This window comes from Salvelinus alpinus, chromosome 1 (genome assembly GCF_045679555.1).
Source record: "Salvelinus alpinus chromosome 1, SLU_Salpinus.1, whole genome shotgun sequence".
Lineage (NCBI taxonomy): Eukaryota > Metazoa > Chordata > Actinopteri > Salmoniformes > Salmonidae > Salvelinus > Salvelinus alpinus.
Genome location: NC_092086.1, coordinates 63,208,845 through 63,234,436, shown reverse-complemented (window position 1 = coordinate 63,234,436; position 25,592 = coordinate 63,208,845). Strand labels below are relative to the sequence as shown.

General features: G+C 43.9%; 1 protein-coding gene across 8 annotated transcripts in view; it reads left to right on the top strand.

Annotated features, from left to right (window-relative positions):
- Nucleotides 1–25,270, top strand: part of zzef1 (zinc finger, ZZ-type with EF hand domain 1) — a 55,705-nt gene extending 30,435 nt beyond the window's left edge. For all 8 annotated transcript variants that reach the window (XM_071413588.1, XM_071413560.1, XM_071413569.1 and 5 more), the window contains exons 43-56: nt 51–183; nt 374–621; nt 834–1,148; nt 1,393–1,493; nt 1,744–1,879; nt 1,983–2,168; nt 2,422–2,595; nt 2,763–2,906; nt 4,850–5,018; nt 5,309–5,407; nt 5,699–5,864; nt 6,742–6,892; nt 12,853–12,924; nt 19,512–25,270. In XM_071413588.1, the coding sequence (XP_071269689.1) occupies nt 51–183; nt 374–621; nt 834–1,148; nt 1,393–1,493; nt 1,744–1,879; nt 1,983–2,168; nt 2,422–2,595; nt 2,763–2,906; nt 4,850–5,018; nt 5,309–5,407; nt 5,699–5,864; nt 6,742–6,892; nt 12,853–12,924; nt 19,512–19,592 (2,175 nt within the window). In that variant the 3' untranslated portion in view covers nt 19,593–25,270. The remainder of the gene's footprint in view (nt 1–50; nt 184–373; nt 622–833; nt 1,149–1,392; nt 1,494–1,743; nt 1,880–1,982; nt 2,169–2,421; nt 2,596–2,762; nt 2,907–4,849; nt 5,019–5,308; nt 5,408–5,698; nt 5,865–6,741; nt 6,893–12,852; nt 12,925–19,511) is intronic.
- Nucleotides 25,271–25,592: the final 322 nt, after the last annotated feature.

Here is a 25,592-nt window from a genome sequence, read left to right as displayed (position 1 = left end):
CCTGCACTGTTGTGCCCTTTGTCTGACCCTGGCTCTTTCTGCTATCCTAGGTGCTGTGTATGGGCACCCAGTCAGTGTTCATAGACAATGCCAACGAGCAGCATCATATGATCCTACTCAAGCACTTCACCGAGAAGAACCACGCTGCTGTGGTGGATGTCAAGACCCGCAAGAGAAAGACAGGTGAGAGGACGGACTGTCACAGTTAATTTCATACATTTTGCTCATGGTGCACATAGTAGAGCTGTATTTTAAACCCTCACACATTTGTGTGTATGTTTTGATGTTTTTATACTGCTGCAGCCAAACTGCCCAGCAACGGGGCAATAAAGATTTTCTGAATCTGTATGCCACCCCTCTCCTGTCCTTACAGTGAAGGACTACCAGCTGATCCAGCCGCAGGACTCCAGTGCTACAGGCTCCCACAGCCCAGGGTCCCAGGTCCAGGGCGTAGGTCAGGGTCAGGGACCCCCCCAGGCCCAGCTAACCCGCTACCTCAGTAACTTCACCTCCATCATCAGCCACCTGCTGCAGAGCAGTCAGGACAGCAGCACCCCCGACGCTGTGGAGGCCTCCTGGGTTGTCTCACTGGCCCTCAAGGGCCTCTACAACACACTCAAGGTACCTCAGAAACAAAGCCACCTTTTTGGTTATCATCACTCAACTTCTACACTATGTGCCTTTCTCTCTCTCTTTTCAATATGACATTTTATGTTAATCACCTGTGCTGTGTTTTTCTTCTAGATTTTTTGTCTTTTTATTGAATTTCCGTCTTCTAGTGGTTGACCTTGAAGACTTTGTCTAACATTCCCTGTTGTGTTCCTTCCCTGTAGAAGCACGGCGTTGCCGAGGCCCAGGAGGCCATCCAACAATCCGGTCTGACCCAGCTTCTGGTCAGGAAGTGCAGTAAGGGGACCGGCTTCAGTAAGCTGTGGCTGCTCCGAGACCTGGAGATCCTCTCCATAATGCTCTACTCCTCCAAGAGAGAGATCCACAGCATGGCCCAGGGCCAGGACGGGGAGAGGGAGGAGAAGGAGCAAGACAAGGAGCATGACTCGGACCACTCTAGTTGTTGTGCCGACGACCCCGACCCAAACCGGCCTGACCCACTGGAGGGGCTCGACGAAGAGACTAAGATTTGCTTCCAGGTCAGCAGGGATGCCCACATCCTCATTGTACTGTTTAAAAAAATAAATAAAAAATTGTCCTACTTCTGACACTAATGTATCGAAGGGCAACAGCCCCTTGGATCTCCGGTCTCTAACCCAGGTTTCTAGTCTGTAGGCAAACTTGTGAACCACTGCTTTAATAGCACTAAACCACTTGGAAGAGAAAGTAACGATCTCTCTCTCTCTGAATTGTAACAATCTCTCTGAATTGTGTCTGTTTCAGATTACCCATGATGCCTTAAACGCGCCCCTGCACATCCTGCGGGCCATGTACGAGCTGCAGATGAAGAGAACGGACTCCTTCTTTCTGGAGGTGCAGAAGAGGTGAGAATTGGATCACATTCCTGTCATACATTCCTCCATACAAATCAAATCACAGTTGAATAAAAGTGCATCTAACAGTCACAACACACTTTACAGAAATAAAAAATATATATGCTTCATAAAGAATATGTTTTGAATACCATTGCACCAATGTCATTTTCATGCCTGACTTGTGTAGCTTTCATCCATCCCAGACAATGTTCTGCTATGACGTTGCATGGTGGTGGCTGACTTGGTTGACGTCCCGCAGGTTTGATGGCGACGTGATAAAGACGGACGAGACGATTAGGACGCTGGCTCAGAAGTGGCAGCCCACCAAGAGACCTCGCTCTGAGGAGAGGAGCACCAAGGCTGTGGACACTGACATGATCGTCGTGCCCTGTGTGGTGAGCACTGCATTACATATGACGTAGTTTGAAGAATTGGTGTCGGTAAGATAATAGAACAGGTTGATAAATAACCCACTCCCCTTCCCCCTTCCTCTCCCAGTCCAAGCCCAGTCACTGTGAGAAGGCTACGGAGGAGACCACGGTGGTGACTCAAAAGCTGATCACCAACACGGAGACTGACCTCCAGCTGAGCTACGCCAAGCAGCGCCGCACCAAGTCCTCCGCCCTGCTGCACAAGGAGCTGGACGCACGCAGCAACCGCTCTGTCAGACAGTACCTAGTCAAGGTAGGTGGAGGTCCTGTCTGTCTGGTTCAGTTGGTACTGTACGAGCATGGCACTAGCTAGCAATGCCAGTGTTATGGATTCGATTCCTGCAAGGATCACATATACTAAACGGGCTTGTTTCCCGGACACATATTAAGCCATTGAACATGCTTTTTTAGGCCAGGACTTACTCTAGATGTATGCAGTCGCTGTACTGCAAGTGGATTTTGATAAAATGGTCTTCTGAATGATATGATGATATCATTATGTTCAGGTGAACCAGGCCATCGCCACCCTGTATGCCCGCCACGTGCTGGCGTCGTTGCTGGCTGACTGGCCCCAGGGGGCGCCACTGAGTGAGGAGGCTCTGGAGCTGAGTGGGGCATCGCACATGGCCTACATCCTGGACATGCTGATGCAGCTGGAGGAGAGACCACTCTGGGAGAGGGTAAGCGTGTGGTGGTGTGTCTGTGATGTGTCACACAGGGAGTTATTGGGCTTCCACTCTGGAAACGGGTGAGAGGGGGTGAACAAATTAGAGTGTGAGTGAGTGGTATGGAGGTGTGTGGGGTGTCTACATGTTCATGTGGGTTAACTCATTCCTCCGCTCACCAGATTCTACAGAAAGTGCTGGTTGGCTGCAGCCAGAGCATGCTGGGTAGTTTGTCTCTGACAGCGTGTCAGTTCATGGAGGAGCCTGGCATGGCCGTGCAAGTCAGGGAGTCCAAACACCCCTACGACAACAACACTAACTTTGAGGTGGGTACCACACAGATCTAATTCCCCACTGAGAACTCTTACCACATCTCACTTTCTACAAGTTTCTCAATATAGGATATACAGTTGAAGTCGGAAGTTTACATACACTTAGGTTGGCGTCATTAAAACTCGTTTTTCAACCACTCCACAAATTTCTTGTTAAGAAACGATAACTTTGGCAAGTCGGTTAGGACATCTACTTTGCGCATGACACAAGTAATTTTTCCAACAATTGTTTACAGACAGATTATTTCACTTATAATTCACTGTATCACAATCCCAGTGGGTCAGAGGTTTACATACACTAAATGCCTTTAAACAGCTTAGAAAATTCCAGAAAATGATTTCATGACTTTAGAAGCTTTTGATAGGCTAATTGACATGATTTGAGTCAATTGGAGGTTTACCTGTGGATGTATTTCAAGGCCTACCTTCAAACTCAGTGCCTCTTTGCTTGACATCATGGGAAAATCAAAAGAAATTGGAGCAATTTCCAAACGCCTGAAGGTACCACGTTCATCTGTAAAAACAATAGTACGCAAGTATAAATACCATGAGACCACGCAGCCGTCATACCGCACAGGAAGGAGACGCGTTCTGTCTCCTAGAGATGAACGTACTTTGGTGCGAAAAGTGCAAATCAATCCCAGAACAACAGCAAAGGACCTTGGGAAGATGCTGGAGGAAACATGTACAAAAGTATGTATATCCACAGTAGAACGAGTCCTATATCGAAATAACCTGAAAGGCCGCTCAGCAAGGAAAAAGCCACTGCTCCAAAACCGCCATAAAAAAGCCAGACTACGGTTTGCTACTGCACATGGGGACAAAGATCGTACTTTTTGTAGAAATGTCCTCTGGTCTGATGAAACAAAAATAGAACTGTTTGGCCATAATGACCATCGATATGTTTGGAGGAAAAATGGGAGGGTTGCAAGCCGAAGAACACCATCCCAACCGTGAAGCACGGGGGTGGCAGCATCATGTTGTGGGGGGTGCTTTGCTGCAGGAGGGACTAGTGCACTTCACAAAATAGATGGCATCATGAGGCAGGAAAATTATGTGGATATATTGAAGCAACATCTCAAGACATCAGTCAAGAAGTTAAAGCTCGGTCGCAAATGGGTCTTCCAAATGGACAATGACCCCAAGCATACTTCCAAAGTTGTGGCAAAATAGCTTAAGGACAACAAAGTCAAGGTATTGGAGTGGCCATCACAAAGCCCTGACCTCAATCATATAAATAATTTATGGGCAGAATTGAAAAAGTGTGTGCGAGCAAGGAGGCCTACAAACCTGACTCAGTTACACCAGCTCTGTCCGGAGGAATGAGCCAAAATTCACCCAAATTATTGTGGGAAACTTGTGGAGGCTACCCAAAACATTTGACCCAAGTTAAACAATTTAAAGGCAATGCTACCAAATACTAATTGAGTGTATGTAAACTTCTGACACACTGGGAATGTGATGAAAGAAATAAAAGCTGAAATAAATCATTCTCTCTACTCTTATTCTGACATTTCACATTCTTAAAATAAAGTGGTCATCCTAACTGACCTAAAACAGGGAATCTTTACTCAGATTAAATGGCTACGGTGTATGTAAACTTCCGACTTCAACTGTATATCAGTATCAATGAGCATTTGCAAGAAAATGATACATAACTTCAAATATAAGCATGTGGAAGTGGTTTTCATTCTTTTGATATTAAGATAATTCCACGCCAGATATGTACTGTGGCCTTCCTGTGTGGCCTAATGGCGGAAGCTTGCGTTGGACTGGCTGTTCTGCAGCCGAGCAAGGATGTTGTAGAGCTTCTCTCTCTCGTTCTCACTTATTATCTCTTTCTCATTTTCTCTCTCGTTCTCGTTCGCTCTCTCTCGTTCGCTCTCTCTCGTTCTCGTTCTCTCTCGTTCTCTTGTTCTCTCTCTCTCTCTCTGTAGGACAAGGTGCACATCCCAGGGGCCATCTACCTATCTGTGAAGTTTGACTCCCGCTGTTACACTGAGGAGGGCTGTGATGAACTTATCATGGGCAGCAGCTCTGACTTTCTCCAGGACCTGCACAACTTCAGCGGCTCCCCACAGAAATGGACTGACTTCGAGATCCCTGGTGAGGGGACAGGGGCATGGAGAGAGGGACTGTCTGGGAGAGAGGGGGCTGGGACAGGGACAAAGGGCTGGGAGAGAGGGGACGGGGAGACTAGGAGAGGGAGAGGGGTCTGGGCGAGGGAGAGTGGACTAGGAGTAAGTATGCCACCCAATTAAGTGAATCGCTTCGGGGTTGGTATTAAAGGTGTTTCCACAATGTGGTTTCTATCTACATAGTTTCACCACCTGTCTGTGTGTGTGTAGGCTCATGACGTGTTGATTACTGATGTGTGTTGTGTGTTTTCTCCACAGGGGATACTCTGCACTACAGGTTCATCTCAGACATGAGCAACACAGAGTGGGGATACAAATTCACTGTCACCGGGGGACACAGGGGCCGCTTCCAGACAGGTCGGTCTACACACACGCATGTACGCGCACTTACATACACACACTGCAGCGGCGTTGGGAGATTGAGACTGATGAACGAAGTGGGCCGGGGCTGGCATCAGCAGAGGACCTGTCTCATGTGGTTAAGCTTTTATAATGGTCTTTAATGCAGCTGAGTCTTTAATGCAGTTGACTGAACACACACATACGTGCACACGAGAAGAAGAGCTACTGAGTGCTCTGTCTGATCATAGAGGGAAATAGAAACTATCCTTTCACGTCTAAATCTCTCTTTGTCTCTTCCTCAAACAGGTTTTGAGATCCTAAAACAAATGTTGGCTGACGACCAAGTGCTCAGCCACCTCCCATTGGCTGACATCTGGGAGTGGCAGGTGGGCGTGGCCTGCCGCCAGACCGGGAACCAAAGACTGAAGGCCATCCACCTGTTGCTCCGCCTCCTGCAGTGTCAATCACAGAGGTGAGATGTCCAATGTCCCTGTCCATCGTATCCATCTTGAATATATACACACACACACAAACTGTAAATCCACACAGTATACACACAAGTAAATACGCACACACACACCTCATTCTGTCACCTGCTTAAGGCTTTCAGGACTTCAGGCACTACCTAGCCTAGTTTAGGATCAGGTACCTAAAGTAACAAGCTGGACTCACACTCCCAAACACACGACTCAACCGCACTCTTTGCCTACTAGAATCATAAAGCAAACTTGTCACAAATATTGGGGTACACTATTATACTTGAAACTTTGGTAAACCTACTGATTAGCAGCTGAAACCATTTAGGTAATAGTTTCCTAGGATGAGATTCTGGGGACCCTTTTTGTTACCAATTTCAAGGCTCAGTATGAAGATTACAAACACATCTATATCCTCCGCGTCTGTGTTTCCCCCTAGAGCTAGAGAAAACAGTTTTTGCTTAGAGTATTCCAGAGAAGCCTAATGTCCTGATAGTTGCCATGGAGATGAGGTCACATATCTATTGGAGGATTTGCATATTTTCCATGCCGCTGGCCCCGTCTGGCTGTAGTGACATCACCCTGACTAAATAGAATACACAATGTGTTATAATAATACACGTGATTTAGTAGACGCTTTTATCCAGAGCGACTTACAGACATGCGTGCATACATTTTACGCATGGGTAATCCCAGGAACAGAACCCACTATCCTACAGATGTATCATGTCGTCTAATGGTGAGAACTAACGGAGCTTAACTTGACCCAACTTGCAGGTTCACATCTCACTGAAAAAACACTGAACAAGTAAACGTGTGTGAGTGTGTTTGAGTGTGTGCTAGTCTCTAACTCTTATATCTCTGTGTGTGTAGGGGCTGTGAGCTGACCCTGCTGAGGCCTCTATGGCAGCTGTTCATGACCATGGAGAGTGGTCTGAGTCAGGACCCCACCAGTATCACTGTACTGCTGCCCCTACACAGAGCACTCACTGAGCTCTTCTTCATCGCCGAAGCCAGGGCCATGGTGAGAAACACACACAGCATACACACACAGACACACTTGCTGCTATCCAATTAGAGGACATAACGTTCTATGGCGGGAGGGTAGTAAGTAAAAGGTTGTACAGGTTCATATGTAGCTTACTAATACCCAAGGAGCTTGTCCTTTTTATCAGGCATGTCAATGTGAAGAACCTGTTACCAGTCTATGGATAGTGCTGGCACTCTAGATGTGTTAATGCACTTCTCAATATGTGTGTGTGTGGTAATCTGTGTTGTCAGCTAGCCTGCCTGTTTCCACCTAGGAAGGTTAATATAGCACTGTCACATAGCCCTGACCCCTCAGTGTGTTGTTCAGCCCACCTGTTCACCTGCTGGGCCCAGTCCAGGCCCGAGGCAGAGAGCAGCAGGTCTGCCATCTGTCACACAACACAGCCCCTGGCACCTGCTACCTGGCTGGCACACCACTATTTATTATCTCTCTAGCTTGATGGTGGAGAGAGAGGGATGGAGCCTGGGATGGGGAGAGAAAGAGAGGGGAGGGAGAGTGGATGAAGAGGGGGAGAGAGTGGGAGAGGGGGAAAGAGCGAGAGGAGAGATGGCGAGGATGAAGCGAGAGAGAGCTGCCCACCTGAAACCTTCAATAGGTGCGTGGGTGACCAGTCACTCTTTAACCTGCCTTGAATTCTGAATTAAGGAAAGGCGTGCATGTAGTTTTGCAGTCCAGCAGGAAATGATCCTTCCAGCTTGGTGTCCCTTAAATTGAGCCAGTCACGTCTACATTGTCTTCTGACAGGTGGAGACGTGAGTTCATTTTTTCTTAAAAAGAGCGAGTTCAGACGGAGCCGTCACGTCTACTTATTTAAAGATAGATACCCATTCAACCTGACTGGCTATAAAGGCTCTCGACTAGACCAGTTCCCTCTCCTCTCCCCACTGAATGAATGAGGCTTAAGCTGCCAGTCCAACAGTGAAATTACTGAAATGAATGATCTGTTGACTTGTCTCAGAGATGGATCTCCGCCGCTGGCTGCTGGGGATATGAGAGGAAATTAGTATGTCTGGGTGTCTGTCTGTCTGGTTTGGGCTAATACCTATGTTGGATGTGTTGCTGTTGTTGTTGTTGATCTGTGTGTGTGTGGGCTTCAAACTAAGGTTGATGTGTTGTTTTCATGTGGGAGTGTTGTGTGGTTCTACCAGCAGGGGGCAGTAGGAGTTCTCACTAGCACTCACGCAGTCACACTGGGTACCATAGTGATGGCCTGAGATCGACAAGCAGTCCACACACACACACACACACTGATTCACCTAAGAGGACCGTGTGTATCTATCCATCGATGTATCCATCCATCCATCTTTCTATCTAACTATATACACTACATGACCAAAAGTATGTGCACACCTGCTCATCGAACATCGCAACCGAGAGCAGGCGATTTTTACGCGCTATGCGCTTAAGCAATCGGCGGGTCGTGAGCTTGTGTGGCCTACCATTTCGCGGCTGAGCCGTTGTTGCGCCTAAACGGTTCCACTTCATAATAACAGTACTTCCAGTTGACTGGGGCAGCTCTAGCAGGGCAGACAATTGACCAACTGACTTGTTGGATATACTGTGTATATATATATATATATATATATATATATATATATACAGTACCAGTCAAAAGTTTTAGAACGCCTACTCATTCAAGGATTTTTATTTTGACTATTTTCTACATTGTAGAATAATAGTGAAGACATCAAAACTATGAAATAACACATATCGAATTATGTAGTAACAAAAAAAGTGTTAAACAAATCGAAATATATTTGAGATTTTTCAAAGTAGCCACCCTTTGCCTTGATGACAGCTTTGCACACTCTTGGCATTCTCTCAACCAGCTTCATGAGGAAGGCTTTTCCAACACTCTTGAAGGAGTTCCCATATATGCTGAGCACTTGTTGGCTGCTTTTCCTTCACTCTGCTGTCCAACTCATCCCAAACCATCTCAATTTGGTTGAGGTCAGGGGATTGTGGAGGCCAGGTCATCTGATGCAGCACTTCATCACTGTCCTTCTTGGTCAAATAACCCTTAGACAGCCTGGTGGTGTGTTTTGAGTCAATGTCCTGTTGAAAAACAAATAATATTCCCACAAAGTGCAAACCAGATGGGATGGCGTATCGCTGCAAAATGCTGTGGTAGCCATGCTGGTTAAGTGTGCCTTCAATTCTAAATTAATCACTGACAGTGTCACCAGCAAAGCACCATCACACCACCTCCTCCATGCTTCACGGTGGAACCACGCATGCAGAGGTCATCCGTTCACTTACTCTGCGTCTCACAAAGACACGGCGGTTGGAACCAAAAATCAAACATTTGGACTCATCAGACCAAAGGTCAGATTTCACCTGGTCTAATGTCCATTGCTTGGGTTTCTTGGCCCAAGCAAGTCTCTTCTTCTTATTGGTGTCCTTTAGTAGTGGTTTCTTTGCAGCAATTTGACCATGAAGGCCTGATTCACGCAGTCTCCTCTGAACAGTTGATTTTGAGTTGTGTGTTACTTGAACTCTGTGAAGCATTTATTTGGGCTGCAATCTGAGGTGCATTTAACTTTAATGAACGTATCCTCTGCAGCAGAGGTAACTCTGGATCTGCCTTTCCTGTGGCGGTCCTCATGAAAGCCAGTTTCATCATTGCGCTTGATGGTTTTTGCGACTGCACTTGAAGAAACTTTCTTCAAAAAGTTCTTGAAATGTTCCGTATTGACTGACCTTCATGCCTTAAAGTAATGATGGACTGTCGTTTCTATTTGCTTATTTGAGCTGTTCTTTCAATAATATGGACTTGGGTCTTTTGCCAAATAGGGTTGTGTTCTGTATACCACCTCTAACTTCTCACAACACAACTGATTGGCTCAAACGCATAAAATAATAAAAAATCCACAAATTAACTTTTAACAGCCACACCAGTTCATTGAAATGCATTCCAGGTGACTGCCGCATAAAGCTGGTTGAGAGAATGCCAAGAGTGTGCAAAGCTGTCATCAAGGCAAAGGGTGGCGACTTTGAAGAATCTCAAATATAAAATATATTTTGATTTGTTTACCATCTTTTTGTTTACTACATGATTCCATGTGTGTTATTTCATAGTTTTGATGTCTTCACTATTATTCTACAATGTAGAAAATAGTAAAAATAATGAAAAACCCTTGAACGAGTAGGTGTTTCCAAACTTTTGACTGGTACTGTATATAATCCATCTCTCTCTGTATAATCAACCCACAGAAAAATACTTGTTTTTTTACAAACACTCTCACAAACACCTAAATGTGTTTGTTTGCTGCAAAGCCTATTTACTGCTGACTCACTCTCCATATCTGAACTGGTGGGTAGTGAAGTGTTGTGTTCTGCGAAAGAACAGAGGAGGAGGGGCATACCAGAGGTGTGCAGGGCCTTGTCATTCATATTGCACACTATTGTGTATCCCAAATTACCCCCACTAACCTTGCCACCGCCACTAAAAACATCAGAGGGGAAACACTGACCATAGCCTCAGCATGCACTAGTCTGTGTGTGTGTGTCTAAACATTAGACAAACCTTAGACTCTGTTCTACTATGACACACACACACATACATACACACACACACATTTACACATTTACATTACATTTAAGTCATTTAGCAGACGCTCTTATCCAGAGCGACTTACAAATTGGTGCATTCACCTTATGATATCCAGTGGAACAACCACTTTACAATAGTGCATCTAACTCTTTTAAGGGGGGGGGGTTAGAAGGATTACTTTATCCTATCCTAGGTATTCCTTAAAGAGGTGGGGTTTCAGGTGTCTCCGGAAGGTGGTGATTGACTCCGCTGACCTGGCGTCGTGAGGGAGTTTGTTCCACCATTGGGGTGCCAGAGCAGCGAACAGTTTTGACTGGGCTGAGCGGGAACTGTACTTACTCAGAGGTAGGGAGGCGAGCAGGCCAGAGGTGGATGAACGCAGTGCCCTTGTTTGGGTGTAGGGCCTGATCAGAGCCTGAAGGTACGGAGGTGCCGTTCCCCTCACAGCTCCGTAGGCAAGCACCATGGTCTTGTAGCGGATGCGAGCTTCAACTGGAAGCCAGTGGAGAGAGCGGAGTAGCGGACTGTACACAAAGAGAGTTATCGACACACACACACCCTGACAATATATTATACAGATGTCTACGCTCAGACCAGACTACAGGAGTTGTGAAGGTGTAATAGATACGCCATCACCTTTGTCCTAAAAATAATTATGAGCATTGAATCTGCTTTGTCAGTGTGTTGACGAATGGGGCAGTTCCCAGTAAGGTGATGACATACAGCGTAGTTCACACTTCCATGTTGACACTGATGCAGCGAGCGCGGCGTGCTGTTGAACATGTTGACGCGTCAGGTTTCAGAGCCTTTACTTTACTTTATTAGGTTTTCAAAAAAACAAACACGGAGGACCAAGTACATTATGTAAGCCTCCCAAATAGCACCCTACTCATAATTGAGGTTAATTTGACAGAAACAATAGACCTGAATCAACATTTCTGTTAATGTGCCAAATAAAGCCAGCTTGGCTAGTTGTCAACTGTAGCCTGTCTGGTCTATCTGGTGCAGGACTTTATCATCCAGAACCAGTAGACATACTGTATGAACTGCCAAGGCTCAGTGGTTAATATACAGTCACTTCTGCTGCTTCCCCAAACAGTGTCTTATAGTGTCTCGTGACAGAGCTGGCCAGCGTGCATGGGAGATTTGGGTCTGGGTTCCCAACTTCCGAAACGTTTGTTCTATGTGCATGAGAGCACCTTGGGAAGATGTTAATCTCTAAAACATAGGCAGCATCCCAAATAGCACCCTTTTTCCTGTATAGTGCACTACTTTTGCTTCTCAAAAGCAGTACACTATGTAGTGAATAGGGTGCTATTTGGTACGCAGACAATGTACTTCAGACAGGAAGTGACTTGTATAAAGGCGTTTCTAACATCATCAAATGGATCCTTTAGTTATATTCGCCTATATCTCCTGAAGTATACATGTCAGGGATTGTCGTGCACTGTCAGCTGTACAAATAGTCCCAAGATGTTACCTTGGTATAAACAGCAGGCTGGGATAGGGAGAGTGAGGATATGTCCCAAAATACACCCTATTCCCTATATAGTGCACTACTTTTGACCAGAGCCTTATGGACCCTTGTCAAAAGTAGTGCACTAAATAGGGAATAGGGTCACATTTAGCAGCTTGCGAGACTGAGGGATGGAGGTATGAGGGTCTGGATTGTGTCTCCCTCTCCTACTAGCTACACCATAAAAGCTCCATTTGGCCAGTCACAGTCTTATCTATGTTCTGGAACTCTTCTCTCTCTCCACGGTTACATAATAACAGTAACACCAGACCTGCCTGGGTTCAAATAGAATTTGTTTTTTGTCTAATTCCAGAGTGTGGTTGAGCCTGTCTGGAGTGCCAGGTGGGTGAGGTTTGGAGTTGCACTTCTGGGGACTATTACATTCGTTCCATTGCGCCAGACATGCTCAATTAAGCGCAGCTGAAGTATCTGACAGAAAACTAATACTATTTGAACCCAGGTCTTCATGACAGAGTTATTCTTTCTCAGAATTGGCTTCTTCTGCTGGAAGCTCTATTTTATTTGTTAGTAATTTTGAAGGATTTTCCTACGCTAAATTCTACATACCACAGAAAGCTGTTCTCGGTACTCTTGAGGTAAGTGGTCAGAAACTCTCCCAGTGACAAGTGAGATTGTCTCTGGAATGTTTCACGAACTCTTTCCAGTGAATGTGTACTGTAGGTTGTATGGGCACTTTTGGCAGAAATCAATGATTTGAAAGCCATAGCATATTCACTGTTTGTACCTCAGTTTTCTTGCTCAATGTATGTTCTGTGCGTGGAAGTCACAGTGTAGCAAGCATGTAAGGACGGAGGAGCAAGGTCTTATTAAAAAGGACTACAAACCCTTGTCTTTGTTTTCCAGGAGGAAGGCATTCTCCAAGAGTACCTATTAGCCTTGACCACCAATGAACAGCTCCTAGCCCGCACAGCACTGGTAAGAACTCACAGTTAGACTTGCACCACTTTGTACTTGGTAATGTTGAAGACAGGGATTGACCACCAGAATCATGATGCTAGCCATGTAGAAAGTGACATTCTTTTTCCATCTCGTATAAAGATTTAGAGGCTGTAACGACATATTCTACTCACCCAGGATGGTAATGCTTAGAAACTATTATTTAAAATATCTTCTAAGTACTTACACTTTGCCTAGGACTACTCTGTGACCTAGATGGTTATCAATATCATGAATGATGCATTTTGAAATGTGGGCTCAAACATATAGGCTAGATAACATTCTCACTGTGCCTCCAGGCCCAGATCTCCATAATTTTCCAAAACATACTCCATCCATGCTATACAAATGACGTTGAAATACCACTTTTAAGACGGTTCTCAATACGGAAGTGGTCAGACGACGTGGATGAAGAAATCCCGCTATGCCCTCAGGCGAACCATCAAACAGGCAAAGCATCAATACAGGACTAAGATTGGATCCTACTACACCGGCTCTGACGCTCGTCGGATCTATTACAGACTACAAAGGGAATCCCAGACGCGAGCTGCCCAGAGACGTGAGCCTACCAGACAGGCTAAATGCCTTTTATGCTCACTTCGTGGCAAGCAATATTGAAGCATGCATGAGAGCACCAGCTGTTCCAGACGACTGTGTGATCACTCTCTCCGTAGCCAATGTAAGCAAGACCTTTAAAAAGGTCAACATTCACAAGGCCGCGGGGCCAGATGGATTACCATGATGTATACTCAAAGCATGTGCGGACCAACTGGCAAGTGTCTTCACTGATATTTTCAACCTCTCCCTGGCCGAGTCTGTAATACCTACATGTTTCAAGCAGACCACCATAGTCCCTGTGCCCAAGAACACCAAGGTAACCTGCCTAAATGACTACCGCCCCGTAGCACTCACGTCGGTAGCCATGTAGTGCTTTGAAAGGCTGGTCATGGCTCACATCAACACCATCATCCCGGAAACCCTTGACCCACTCCAATTCGCATACCGCCCCAAAAGATCCACAGATGACGCAATCTAAATCGCACTCACCACTGCCCTTTCCTACATGGACAAAAGGAACACGTGAGAATGCTGTTCATTGACTACAGCTCAGCGTTCAACACCATAGTGATGAGCTTTGTGGGCACTAAGCTAAGGACCCTGGAACTAAACACCCCCCTCTGCAACTGGATCCTGGACTTCCTGACGGGCCGCCCCCCAGGTGGTGAGGGTAGGAAACAAGACATCTGTACGTTGATCCTCAACACGGGGGCCCCTCAGTGGTGCAAGCTGAGTCCCCTCCTATACTCCCTGTTAACCCACGACTGCTTGGCCATGCACGACTCCAACACCATAATTTAAGTTTGCTGACGACACAACAGTGGTAGGCCTGATCTCCCTCAACATGAGCAATACTAAGGAGATGATCGTGGACTACAGGAAAAGGATGGCCAAACACGCCCCCATTCACATCAACGGGGTTGTAGTGGAGCGGGTCGAGAGTTTCAAGTTCCTTGGTGTCCACATCACCAACAAACTATCATGGTCCAAACATACCAAGAAAGTCATAAAGAGGGCACGACAACGCCTTTTCCCCCTCAAGAGACTGAAAAGATTTGGCATGGGTCCCCAGATCCTCAAAAAGTTCTACAGCTACATCATCGAGAGCATCCTGACCGGTTGCATCACCGTCTGGTATGGCAACTGCTCGGCATCCGACCATAAGGTGCTACAGAGGGTAGTGCGTACAGCCCAGTACATCACTGGGGCCAAGCTTCCTGACATCCAGGACCTACAGTGGGGCAAAAAAGTATTTAGTCAGCCACCAATTGTGCAAGTTCTCCCACTTAAAAAGATGAGATAGGCCTGTAATTTTCATCATAGGTATACTTCAACTATGACAGACAAAATGAGAATTTTTTTCTCCAGAAAATCACATTGTACGATTTTTTATGAATTTATTTTCAAATTATGGTGGAAAATAAGTATTTGGTCACCTACAAACAAGCAAGATTTCTGGCTCTCACAGACCTGTAACTTCTTCTTTAAGAGGCTCCTCTGTCCTCCACTTGTTACCTGTATTAATGGCACCTGTTTGAACTTGTTATCAGTATAAAAGACACCTGTCCACAACCTCAAACAGTCACACTCCAAACTCCACTATGGCCAAGACCAAAGAGCTGTCAAAGGACACCAGAAACAAAATTGTAGACCTGCACCAGGCTGGGAAGACTGAATCTGCAATAGGTAAGCAGCTTGGTTTGAAGAAATCAACTGTGGGAGCAATTATTAGGAAATGGAAGACATACTGATAATCTCCCTCGATCTGGGGCTCCACGCAAGATCTCACCCCGTGGGGTCAAAATGATCACAAGAACGGTGAGCAAAAATCCCAGAACCACACGGGGGGACCTAGTGAATGACCTGCAGAGAGCTGGGACCAAAGTAACAAAGCCTACCATCAGTAACACACTACGCTGCCAGGGACTCAAATCCTGCAGTGCCAGACGTGTCCCCCTGCTTAAGCCAGTACATGTCCAGGCCCGTCTGAAGTTTGCTAGAGAGCATTTGGATGATCCAGAAGAAGATTTGGAGAATGTCAGATGAAACCAAAATAGAACTTTTTGGTAAAAACTCAACTCAACTTTGGAGGACAAAGAATGCTGAGTTGCATCCAAAGAACACCATACCTACTGTGAAGCATGGGGGTGGAAACATCATGCTTTGGGGCTGTTTTTCTGCAAAGGGACCAGCACGACTGATCCGTGTAAAGGAAAGAATGAATGGGGCCATGTATCGTGAGATTTTGAGTGAAAACCTCCTTCCATCAGCAAGGGCATTGAAGATGAAACGTGGCTGGGTCTTTCAGCATGACAATGATCCCAAACACACCGCCCGGGCAACGAAGGAGTGGCTTCGTAAGAAGCATTTCAAGGTCCTGGAGTGGCCTAGCCAGTCTCCAGATCTCAACCCCATAGAAAATCTTTGGAGGGAGTTGAAAGTCCGTGTTGCCCAGCAACAGCCCCAAAACATCACTGCTCTAGAGGAGATCTGCATGGAGGAATGGGCCAAAATACCAGCAACAGTGTGTGAAAACCTTGTGAAGACTTACAGAAAACGTTTGACCTCTGTCATTGCCAACAAAGGGTATATAACAAAGTATTGAGATAAACTTTTGTTATTGACCAAATACTTATTTTCCACCATAATTTGCAAATAAATTCATTAAAAATCCTACAATGTGATTTTCTGGAGAAAAAAAAATCTAATTTTGTCTGTCATAGTTGAAGTGTACCTATGATGAAAATTACAGGCCTCTCTCATCTTTTTAAGTGGGAGAACTTGCACAATTGGTGGCTGACTAAATACTTTTTTGCCCCACTGTATATACTAGGCGGTGTCAGAGGAAGTCCCCCAAAAAATTAAAAAAACAGTCACGCAGGTCATAGACTGTTCTCTCTGCTAGCGCACGGCAAGCGGTACCGGAGCTCCAAGTCTAGGTCCAAAAGGCTCCTTAACATCTAGCCACAAGACGACTGAACAATTAATCAAATGGCCACCCAGACAATTTACATTGACACACCCCACTCCCCTTTGTTTTTATGCTGCTGCTACTTGCTGTTTATTATCTATTCGCTGTTTATTATCTATGCATAGTCACTTTACCCCTACCTACATGTACAAATTACCTTGACTAACCTGTATCCCCGCACATTGACTCTGTACCGGTACCCCCTGTATATAGCCTCGTTTTTTTTATTTTTACTTTAGTTTATTTAGTAAATATTTTCTTAACTCTATTTCTTGAACTGCATTGTTGGTTAAGGGCTTGGTAGTACGCATTTCACAGTAATGTCTACACCTGTTGTATTCGGCGCATGTGACAAATAATTTGAGGTGATCTGTTTTCCCATTTGTCAATCAGGGTGTGATGAGTCCCAGTGAGAATACCGGTGGTCTTTAGTTATGATATTCAGCTGTTCCTCATTTTCTCCTCGCATGGTGAATCATAATGCGAGTGACACATCGCAGACTGCACACACACAAACCCCTACCGGTGCTCTGTATGTGGGCTGTTGCTGCATTCTGTACTAATGTATCTGGTAATTACCTCTCATTATCATGCGTGGCTTAGCGAACATCATCTCCGCCCCGCTATGCTGTGATCCCGAACAGAAGGGCAGAGGTGCAAGGGGGCAGCAGGCAAGCAGTGTGGAGGGAGGGGGGATTCTGGGAGATGCACGATTAAAATTATGTCTGATTGTCAGAGCTGAGAAGGGTTTACCTGTCTAAAGATGTCTAAAACCTCATTGATCTTAGTCTATTATCGGCATTGGTTGAAGCTCAGTGTTCAATTCAAATCTCCCTACCATCATATCTATGCCAATATGACACCAATCTTGATTAAAATTCACAAATCAACTTGATTGGAGGCACACAATACACTCCCGGTCTCTCGTCATGAACCGTCCGGTCGTTACCGAGAACCACATACCAGATTTTTTGACAGGGTCGTTAGCAATTCCTTTTTAAGAGTTTTTCTTGCGCCGACCTAGATCAAATTTTAGACATCGGATTAAAACAAGACTATAGCCTCCTTAAAGTGACAATTGGACTTAAATGTCAGAATGACTACATTTGTAGGTGCAACAGTTTTTATTACATTTATAATTTATTGCTCACGTGCTCATTTATGTCCATTAAAAACCAATTATGTGCAGCTGCTAGCACCATGAATTCAAGCTGAGGTTAATCAATAAATGCAAATATATATTTGGATTAGCTAGGTAGGTACACTGGAAGGTTATACAGTGCATTCAGAAAGAATTCAGACCCCTTGACTTTTTCCACATTTTGTTACATTACAGACATATTCTAAAATGTATTAAATTGTTTTTTCCCCTCATCAATCTACACACAATACCCCATAATGACAAAGCAAAACCAATTTTTATAAATTTTTGCAAGTTTATTAAAAATAGACAACTGAAATTACATTTACATAAGTATTCAGACCTTTTACTCAGCACTTTGTTGAAGCATCTTTGGCAGGGATTACAGCCTTGAGTCTTCTTGGGTATGAGGCTACAAGCTTGGCACACCTGTATTTGGGGAGTTTCTCCCATTCTTCTCTGCAGATCCTCTCAAGCTCTGCCACGTTGGATGGCGACCGTCGCTGCACAGCTATTTTCAGGTCTCTCCAGAGATGTTCAATCGGGTTCAAGTCTGGGCTCTGGCTGGGACACTCAAGGACATTCAGAAACTTGTCCCAAAGCCACTCCTGTGTTGTCTTGGCTGTGTGCTTAGGGTCGTTGTCCTGTTGGAAGATGAACCTTTGACCCAGTCTGAGGTCCTGAGCACTGGAGCAGGTTTTCATCAAGGATCTCTCTGTACTTTGCTCTGTTCATCTTTCCCTCGATCCTGACTAGTCTCCCAGTCCCTGCCGATGGAAAAACATCCCCACAGCATGACACTGCCACCACCACGCTTCACTGTAGGGATGGTGCCAGGTTTCCTCGAGACCTGACGCTTGGTGTTCAGGCCAAAAAGTTAATCAGACCAGGTTCCATCAGACCAGAGAATCTTGTTTCTCATGGTCTGAGAGTCTTTAAGTGCCTTTTGGCAAACTCCAAGCGGGCTGTCATGTGCCTTTTACCGAGGAGGGGCTTCTGTCTTGCCACTCTATCATAAAGACCTGATTTGTGGAGTGCTGCAGAGATGGTTGTCCTTCTGGAAGGTTCTCCCATCTCCACAGGGGACCTCTGGAGCTCTGTCAGAGTGACCATCGGGTTCTTGGTAACCTCCCTGACCAAGGCCTTTCTCCCCCGATTGCTCAGTTTGGCTGGGCGGACAGCTCTAGGAAGAGTCTTGGTGGTTCCAAACTTCTTCCATTTTAGAATGATGGAGCCCACTGTGTTTTTGGGGACCTTCATTGCTGCAGACATATTTTGGTACCCTTCCCCAGATCTGTGCCTCGACACAATCCTGTCACAGAGCTCTATGGACAATTCCTTCGACCTCATTGCTTGGTTTTTGCTCTGACATGCACTATCAACTTTGGGACCTTGTATAGACAGGTGTGTGCCATTCCAAATCATGTCCAATCCATTTAATTTACCGCAGGTGGACTCCAAGTTGTAGAAACATCTCAAGGATGATCAATGGAAACAGGATGCACCTGAGCTAAATTTTAAGTCACATAGCAAAGGGTCTGAATACTTATGTAAATAAGGTATTTTGGTTTTTTTTGCAAAAATTTCTAAAAACCTGTTTTCGCTTTGTCATTATGGGGTGACGTGTGTAAAATGATGAATCAATTTAATACATTTTAGAATAAGGCTGTAACGTCACAAAAATGTGGAAAAAGGCATCTGAATACTTTCCGAATGCACTGTAACTCTTCTCTCCTTGCTCAACTCCTCCCCTCTCACACACTCCCTCATCCCCACCTCTCTCTCTCCCCCTCTCTCTCTCTCTCTCTCTCTCTCTCTCTCTCTCTCTCACTCCCACATCAACTCTCTCACTCACTTGCTCATTCACTCACTCTCCTCTTTTTTTTTATCTCGCAGGCTCTGAAGAACATCGCAGCCATCAGTCTGGCTATCAATTACCCCAATAAATCCACCAAGCTGCTCAATACATCCCCCTGAGAATGGAGAGAGAGACGGAACAGTGGAGAGAGAGGAGGAGAAAAAGAAAGCTAGCGACTTGGAGGGGTGGATATCCTCACATCCTGTCTCTGCCAGCTCTGAAAGAGGGATGAAGGGGATGGAGAGAAAGAAACACCCTCTGAATGTCTTCCTACAACAGCAGAACTGTAAAAGGGATTCACTCCTTCCTTCCCTGCTTCTATTCTCTCTCAATCCCCATTTCTATCCTCTCTCAATCCCCCTGTTTTCCCTCTCCATCTCTTTGTACTATTTTTACTGACTGGGGAGAAGGGGGGCTAACTCGACAACAACACATCACTCTATCACAATCCTTTGCCTTAGGTGAATACAACGTATCAGCATCGTGTGGGTTTCAGAGAAAGAAGATAGCCTAGCTGTGTCTCTTTGTTTAGGATTAAGATGCTGCAGAAGCCCCTGTGCTAAAGCAAATTAAGTGTGCCAAATTTGTCACCTTTCTGTGGAGAAATAGAAGTTTATTTTCTGTTTATTTTCTGTTTATTCTTTTTATTTTTAACAAAAGCCACCTTGGTTTTAGAAAATCGGTCGCTCATGGAGAAGCGGGTCACCTTGCCTAGCTCCCCGAATCCCTGTCTCTCTGTGGACAATGTAGAGCAGAACTAAAAATACAGCTACAGCCCAGAACAGGAGAGAACATTTCTGTTTAGGCCCCTGAGCCTCAGATTTGTCACCATGGGGAGAGAGAACTGAGCTCCGACCTAACATCTCCACTATGTTTTCTCCACAGCTTCCTCCTTTTTGTGAACATAGAGGACAACTGTTTTTGGCCCCAGTGTCATCTGTCTATATCACAGTACTTAATTTAGAGGGTTACGGGGTTACTCTGGAAACAGTCTCATGTTGTCATACTTCCTAGTCTCATTCACTCGGGGAACAGAATGGGAGAATTTGCAATCTAGGTTCCTCTATATATTGGATTTCAGTATATTCACAGCGTATATTGGATTTCAGTATTTTCACGCAGCGACATAATGGGAGAAATTGTAATCTAGGTTCCTCTATATATTGTATTTCAGTATATTCCCAAGGTATATTGGATTTCAGTATATTCACACAGACTATAGGTATATGCACCTGTTGACATGGTAAAATGACACAGTGCATGGACATGGCACCAATGGTTAACAGGAGAACTCACTTTGTCGACAGTCACTGGTGTTGGCTAATTATGACACGAGTGAAATGCTCGACCACCACGCACCACTGTAGAGTTGTCTGCATGACAGTGGTCATGTATTGATGGGGTTATATTATATATTCACACTCTGGCTGTATACTGTACTGTAGCTTATAAGGACACACATGAGGGGAAAAGTGTGTTCCTGCCATTTCTGTTCAAAGCTAAGGGAGAACATGGTCAGTCAGCTGTGTGATATGAAGCCCATTGTACAGCAAACACACACACACACACACACCGTATAGTGTGGCTAGTTTATTATAGTAGCCTGGCGGTCCATGCTTAATGTGCCATAACCAACCTCTAGCTTGTGTTCCTTCATTGTCATGCTAAAACTACTTGAGAATTGGCTATAACACATACAGTATGTGGACCTCTCTATTAAATAGTGAGTATTACCTCCACATATCAGAACTATGGATATTTGACCTGAATGACATGCCAGATTGAGATATTGATGCGGGGATGTGATTGGTTGTGGTCAGATAGGTGTGTGAGCTTTCTGGAGTGTGATTGGTTCTTACCAGAAACATATGAACTTCTTATGTTTCATGATCACATCTAGAATTAAGTTGTTTTTGTTTTAGTTCTTTGTTTTAGTTTTAGATTTTTTGTTTGTATTTTTTGTTTTTATTCCTTTTTTTCCTTTAAATTCTCCTGATCAAATAGATTAAAAGACGGAAGCCCTTTTATTTTAAAACAGCTTCCTTAAGGTGAATTGGATCGATAATTATATTGCAGTGTTATTTAGTACGTGATGGAAATTCATTGCAATATTCAGAGTTCTATTTTTGTTTAAGTTTTATGTGTGTGGCATAATTTAATAGGGAAGACGACGGATGCCAAAGAATACCCTTTTTGTCAAATCATTAAATGTGTCTGATATGATATCTCTTCCAACCAGAGCACTTTATGGATGTGTTGTCACATAACTGCTCTGTATTGTGTGGAAATAGGGGAAAGGAAGGAAAACTATAAGAGATGTGTTCTTTTTATTTTGGAGGTCCTGTACTGTTATTGAGAACAGGTTAGCTGGGTGCTAGCTGATGATGACACAGGCTGTTGGGTCTCCAGTGTTTTTGTTTACATGAGCGTCAGCCAGTGTTGAGCATCTAAAAATGGCCGTCACACGGCCACCAAGATGACCCCCAACATGGGCGTCTCTTCCCTCCCAGAGAATCCAGTTCAACAGCGCCTCACGTATACTCCCCTACATCTTTATTTGGACAGGGAAGCTAAAAGTTTCATTTGGCTAAATATTCCCGAATTTTGGATTTGAGATCAAATGTTTTCTGAGGCGACAGTACAAAATATCACCTTCTATTTGAGATTATTTTCATACATATCTGTTTCATTGTTTAGAAATGAAAGCACTTAAAGTATCTCATCCCCCCCCCCTCCATTTGAAGGTACCATACGAATTTGGCCAAATGGACTTAGTGTATTAAAGTAGTCAGAAGTTTAGTACTTTGGTCACATATTCCTAGCACTCAATGACTGCATCAAGCTTGTGACTCTACAAACGTGTTGGATGCGTTTACAATTTGTTTAGGTTGTTTCTGTTGTGTCCAATAGAAATGAATGGTAAATAATGAATTATTATATGAGTAATTCATTCACTTTAATTGTAAATAAGAATAGAGTAGGTTTCTGAACACACTAATGTGGATGCTACCATGATTACGGATAATCATGAATGAATCATGAATAATGATGATTGAGAAATTAGAGGCATCAATATTAAATGCCCCAAAAAATACTAACTCCCCTTTTATTGGTAATGGTGAGAGGTTAGCATGTTTTGGTGGTATGATCTTTGTTCCTCTGTAACTTTGTTGCTCATCATTATTAACGATTACTTTATGATTATCTGTAATCATGGTCACATTCACATTAATGTAGAAGTGTTCAGAAACATTTATATTCTTATTTACAATAAAAGTGATTCTAAAATCACACAGTTCCTTAAATTACATTCATTTCTCTTGGCCACAACCTTTCACCGAAACACAACCAAAACAAACTGCAAATGCATCCAAGAAGTTTGTAGTCACTAGCTTGATGTAGTCATTGCATGCTAGTAATATGGGACCAAGTACTAAGACCGGAAATTACTGATAATACTTTAACATTACTTATTTTATAAATTTCCCATCGTTTTATACACTATAAATACAAAATGTATGTGGACACCCCTTAAAATGTGTGGATTCGGCTATTTCAGCCACACCCATTGCTGACAGGTGTATAAGATTGAGAACACAGCCATGCAATCGCCATAGACAAACATTGGCAGTAGAATGGCCTTACTGAATAGCTCCGTGACATTCAACGTGGCACCGTCATAGGATGCCACCTTTCCAACAACTCAGTTCGTCAAATTTCTGCCCTGCTAGAGCTGCCCCGGTCAACTGTAAGTGCTGTTATTATGTGGTGGAAACATCTAGGAGCAACAATGGCTCATCTGCGACGTGTTAGGCCACACAAACTCACAGAACGGGACCGCCGAGTGCTGAAGGGCATAGCGCGTAAAAATCATCTGTCCTCGGTTTTAACACTCACTACCGAGTTCCAAACTTCCTCTGGAATCAACGTCAGCACAAGTACTGGTCGTCTCGAGCTTCATGAAATGGGTTTCCATGGCTGAGCATCCAACAAGCCTAAGATCACCAAGCGTCAGCTGGAGTGGTGCAAAGCTCGCCGCCATTGGACTCTGGAGCAGTGGAAACGCGTTCTCTGGCGTGATGAATCACGCTTCACCATCTGGTAGTCTGGGTTTGGCAGATGCCAGGAGAACGCTGTCAACTGTAAAGTTTGGTGGATGAGGAATAATGGCCTGGGGCTGTTTTTCATGGTTTGGGCTAGGCCCCTTAGTTCCACTGAAGGGAAATCTTAATGCTTCAGTGTACAATGACATTGTAGACAATTCTGTGCTTGCAACTTTGTAGGGAAGGCCCTTTCCTGTTTCAGCATGACAATGCTCCTGTGCACAAAGCGAGGTCCATACAGAAATGGTTGGTCGAGATCGGTGTGGAAGAACTTGACTGGCCTGCACAAAGCCCTGACCTCAACCCCATCGAACACCTTTGGGATGAATTGGAACGCAGACTGTGACCCAGGCCTAATCGCTCAACATCAGTGCCCGACCTCACTTGCTCACGACACAGACATGACATGGACAACGCTGGATTCCTATCGAGCAGATGGTTGTAAATAATATTTTGATTACGTTGAAATGGCTCTCCTGTTAAGTTGTGATGCATGACATATGCCTAGTTTCCTGAAATTAGTCAAATATAGCTGTACGATAAAGAATGCGACCTACACACTTCCTTAAACCTAAAATGAGTTAAACAGTTTTTTTATGTCGAAAACCGACACAGCACATCAGTAGAACCAATAAAAATGCATTTTTGCAGAGCATTTCCCTTTGTTGATACGGAGGACGCATGCCGTTTAAATGGCCAAAATGTTGGTAAGACATCACTAATGTCACAATATTTTGGGTAAAGTAATAAAGGTGTAATATTTGGGGTAGATGTTCCTAAAACTGATTAACTATGTATAGACGGATTATAAGGTATAAAAATTATTATTCATTGACGTGTCATGAATTTACTGTGATATCATCATATTTGTATATGGCTTATTATACCTTTATGTACTACTAGATCATATGGGTTGAAAAGTTAAAAAAAATATTAAAAAAGCCAAAGGCCATCGCTTTCTGGGTCGTCTTGCTAGATTGATGAATACAGCCATAGTACAACAGTGCAAAGCGGCTGTCAGCTAAAAAGTACACTGTAAGTGATTTTGTCCAAATACTTATGTCACCTTCAAATGGGGGCACTGGATACATAAAGTGCTTTCATTTATAAACTGTAAAACAGATATGTAGGATAATACTCTCAAAAGGGTGACATGGCCTAGTATAACATTTAATCTCAAATCCAAAATGCTGGAGTATAGAGCCAAATTAAACGTTTTTTGCTTCAATGTCCTAATACATATGAAGGAGAGTGTATCTACAATGTGCCTACAGTAAAATAAAAAATTAAGAAATCATAATTGAACTCTCATATTATTGTAAATGTCTTCAATTATATTTTTAAAGATAAATATATTGTTTAATTTTAGCTTTTTTCTATCTTTTTACTTTTAAAGGTTATTGTTGTTTTTTTGTTGGTGAAGTTTATTTGAAACTGACTTAGGTTTGAATGTACATAGTTGTGAATATTGTTAATTGCACATAGTAATAATAATGCAGGGGAAAAAGAGGAGAGTATTTCATATCAACCCCCATACAAAGAAGAATTATAATATATTCTATTGTTCTCTAAACACTAGACACTTTGATTCTTTTGATTTTGTATGAGTGAAAAAGGGGGAGAAAAGGGGTGGGGAGTACTGCTTGGATTGAATTGTTATCCGTTTTTAATTAAAACACAATTTTGATGCGGTACGTGTTTGTCTCTGTCTTTTTTTCTGTCTTAGATGTTCTTACTCAATAGGGACTTATTTTGAAACTAAACTTTTAAATATTTTCTGAGAAGTCAGACTCGGCAGCATTAAATTGGAGCTGTCATACCACATTATTACAGCCTTCGTGTCACTGGATTTTTAAAATTTGTATTTTATTTAACCTTTTTATTTAACTAGGTAAGTCAGTTAAGAACAAATTCTTATTTACAATGACGGCCTACCAAAAGGCGTCCTGCGAGGACGGGGGATAAAACAATATATATACACTACTGTTCAAAGGTTTGGAGTCACTTACCAGGCCA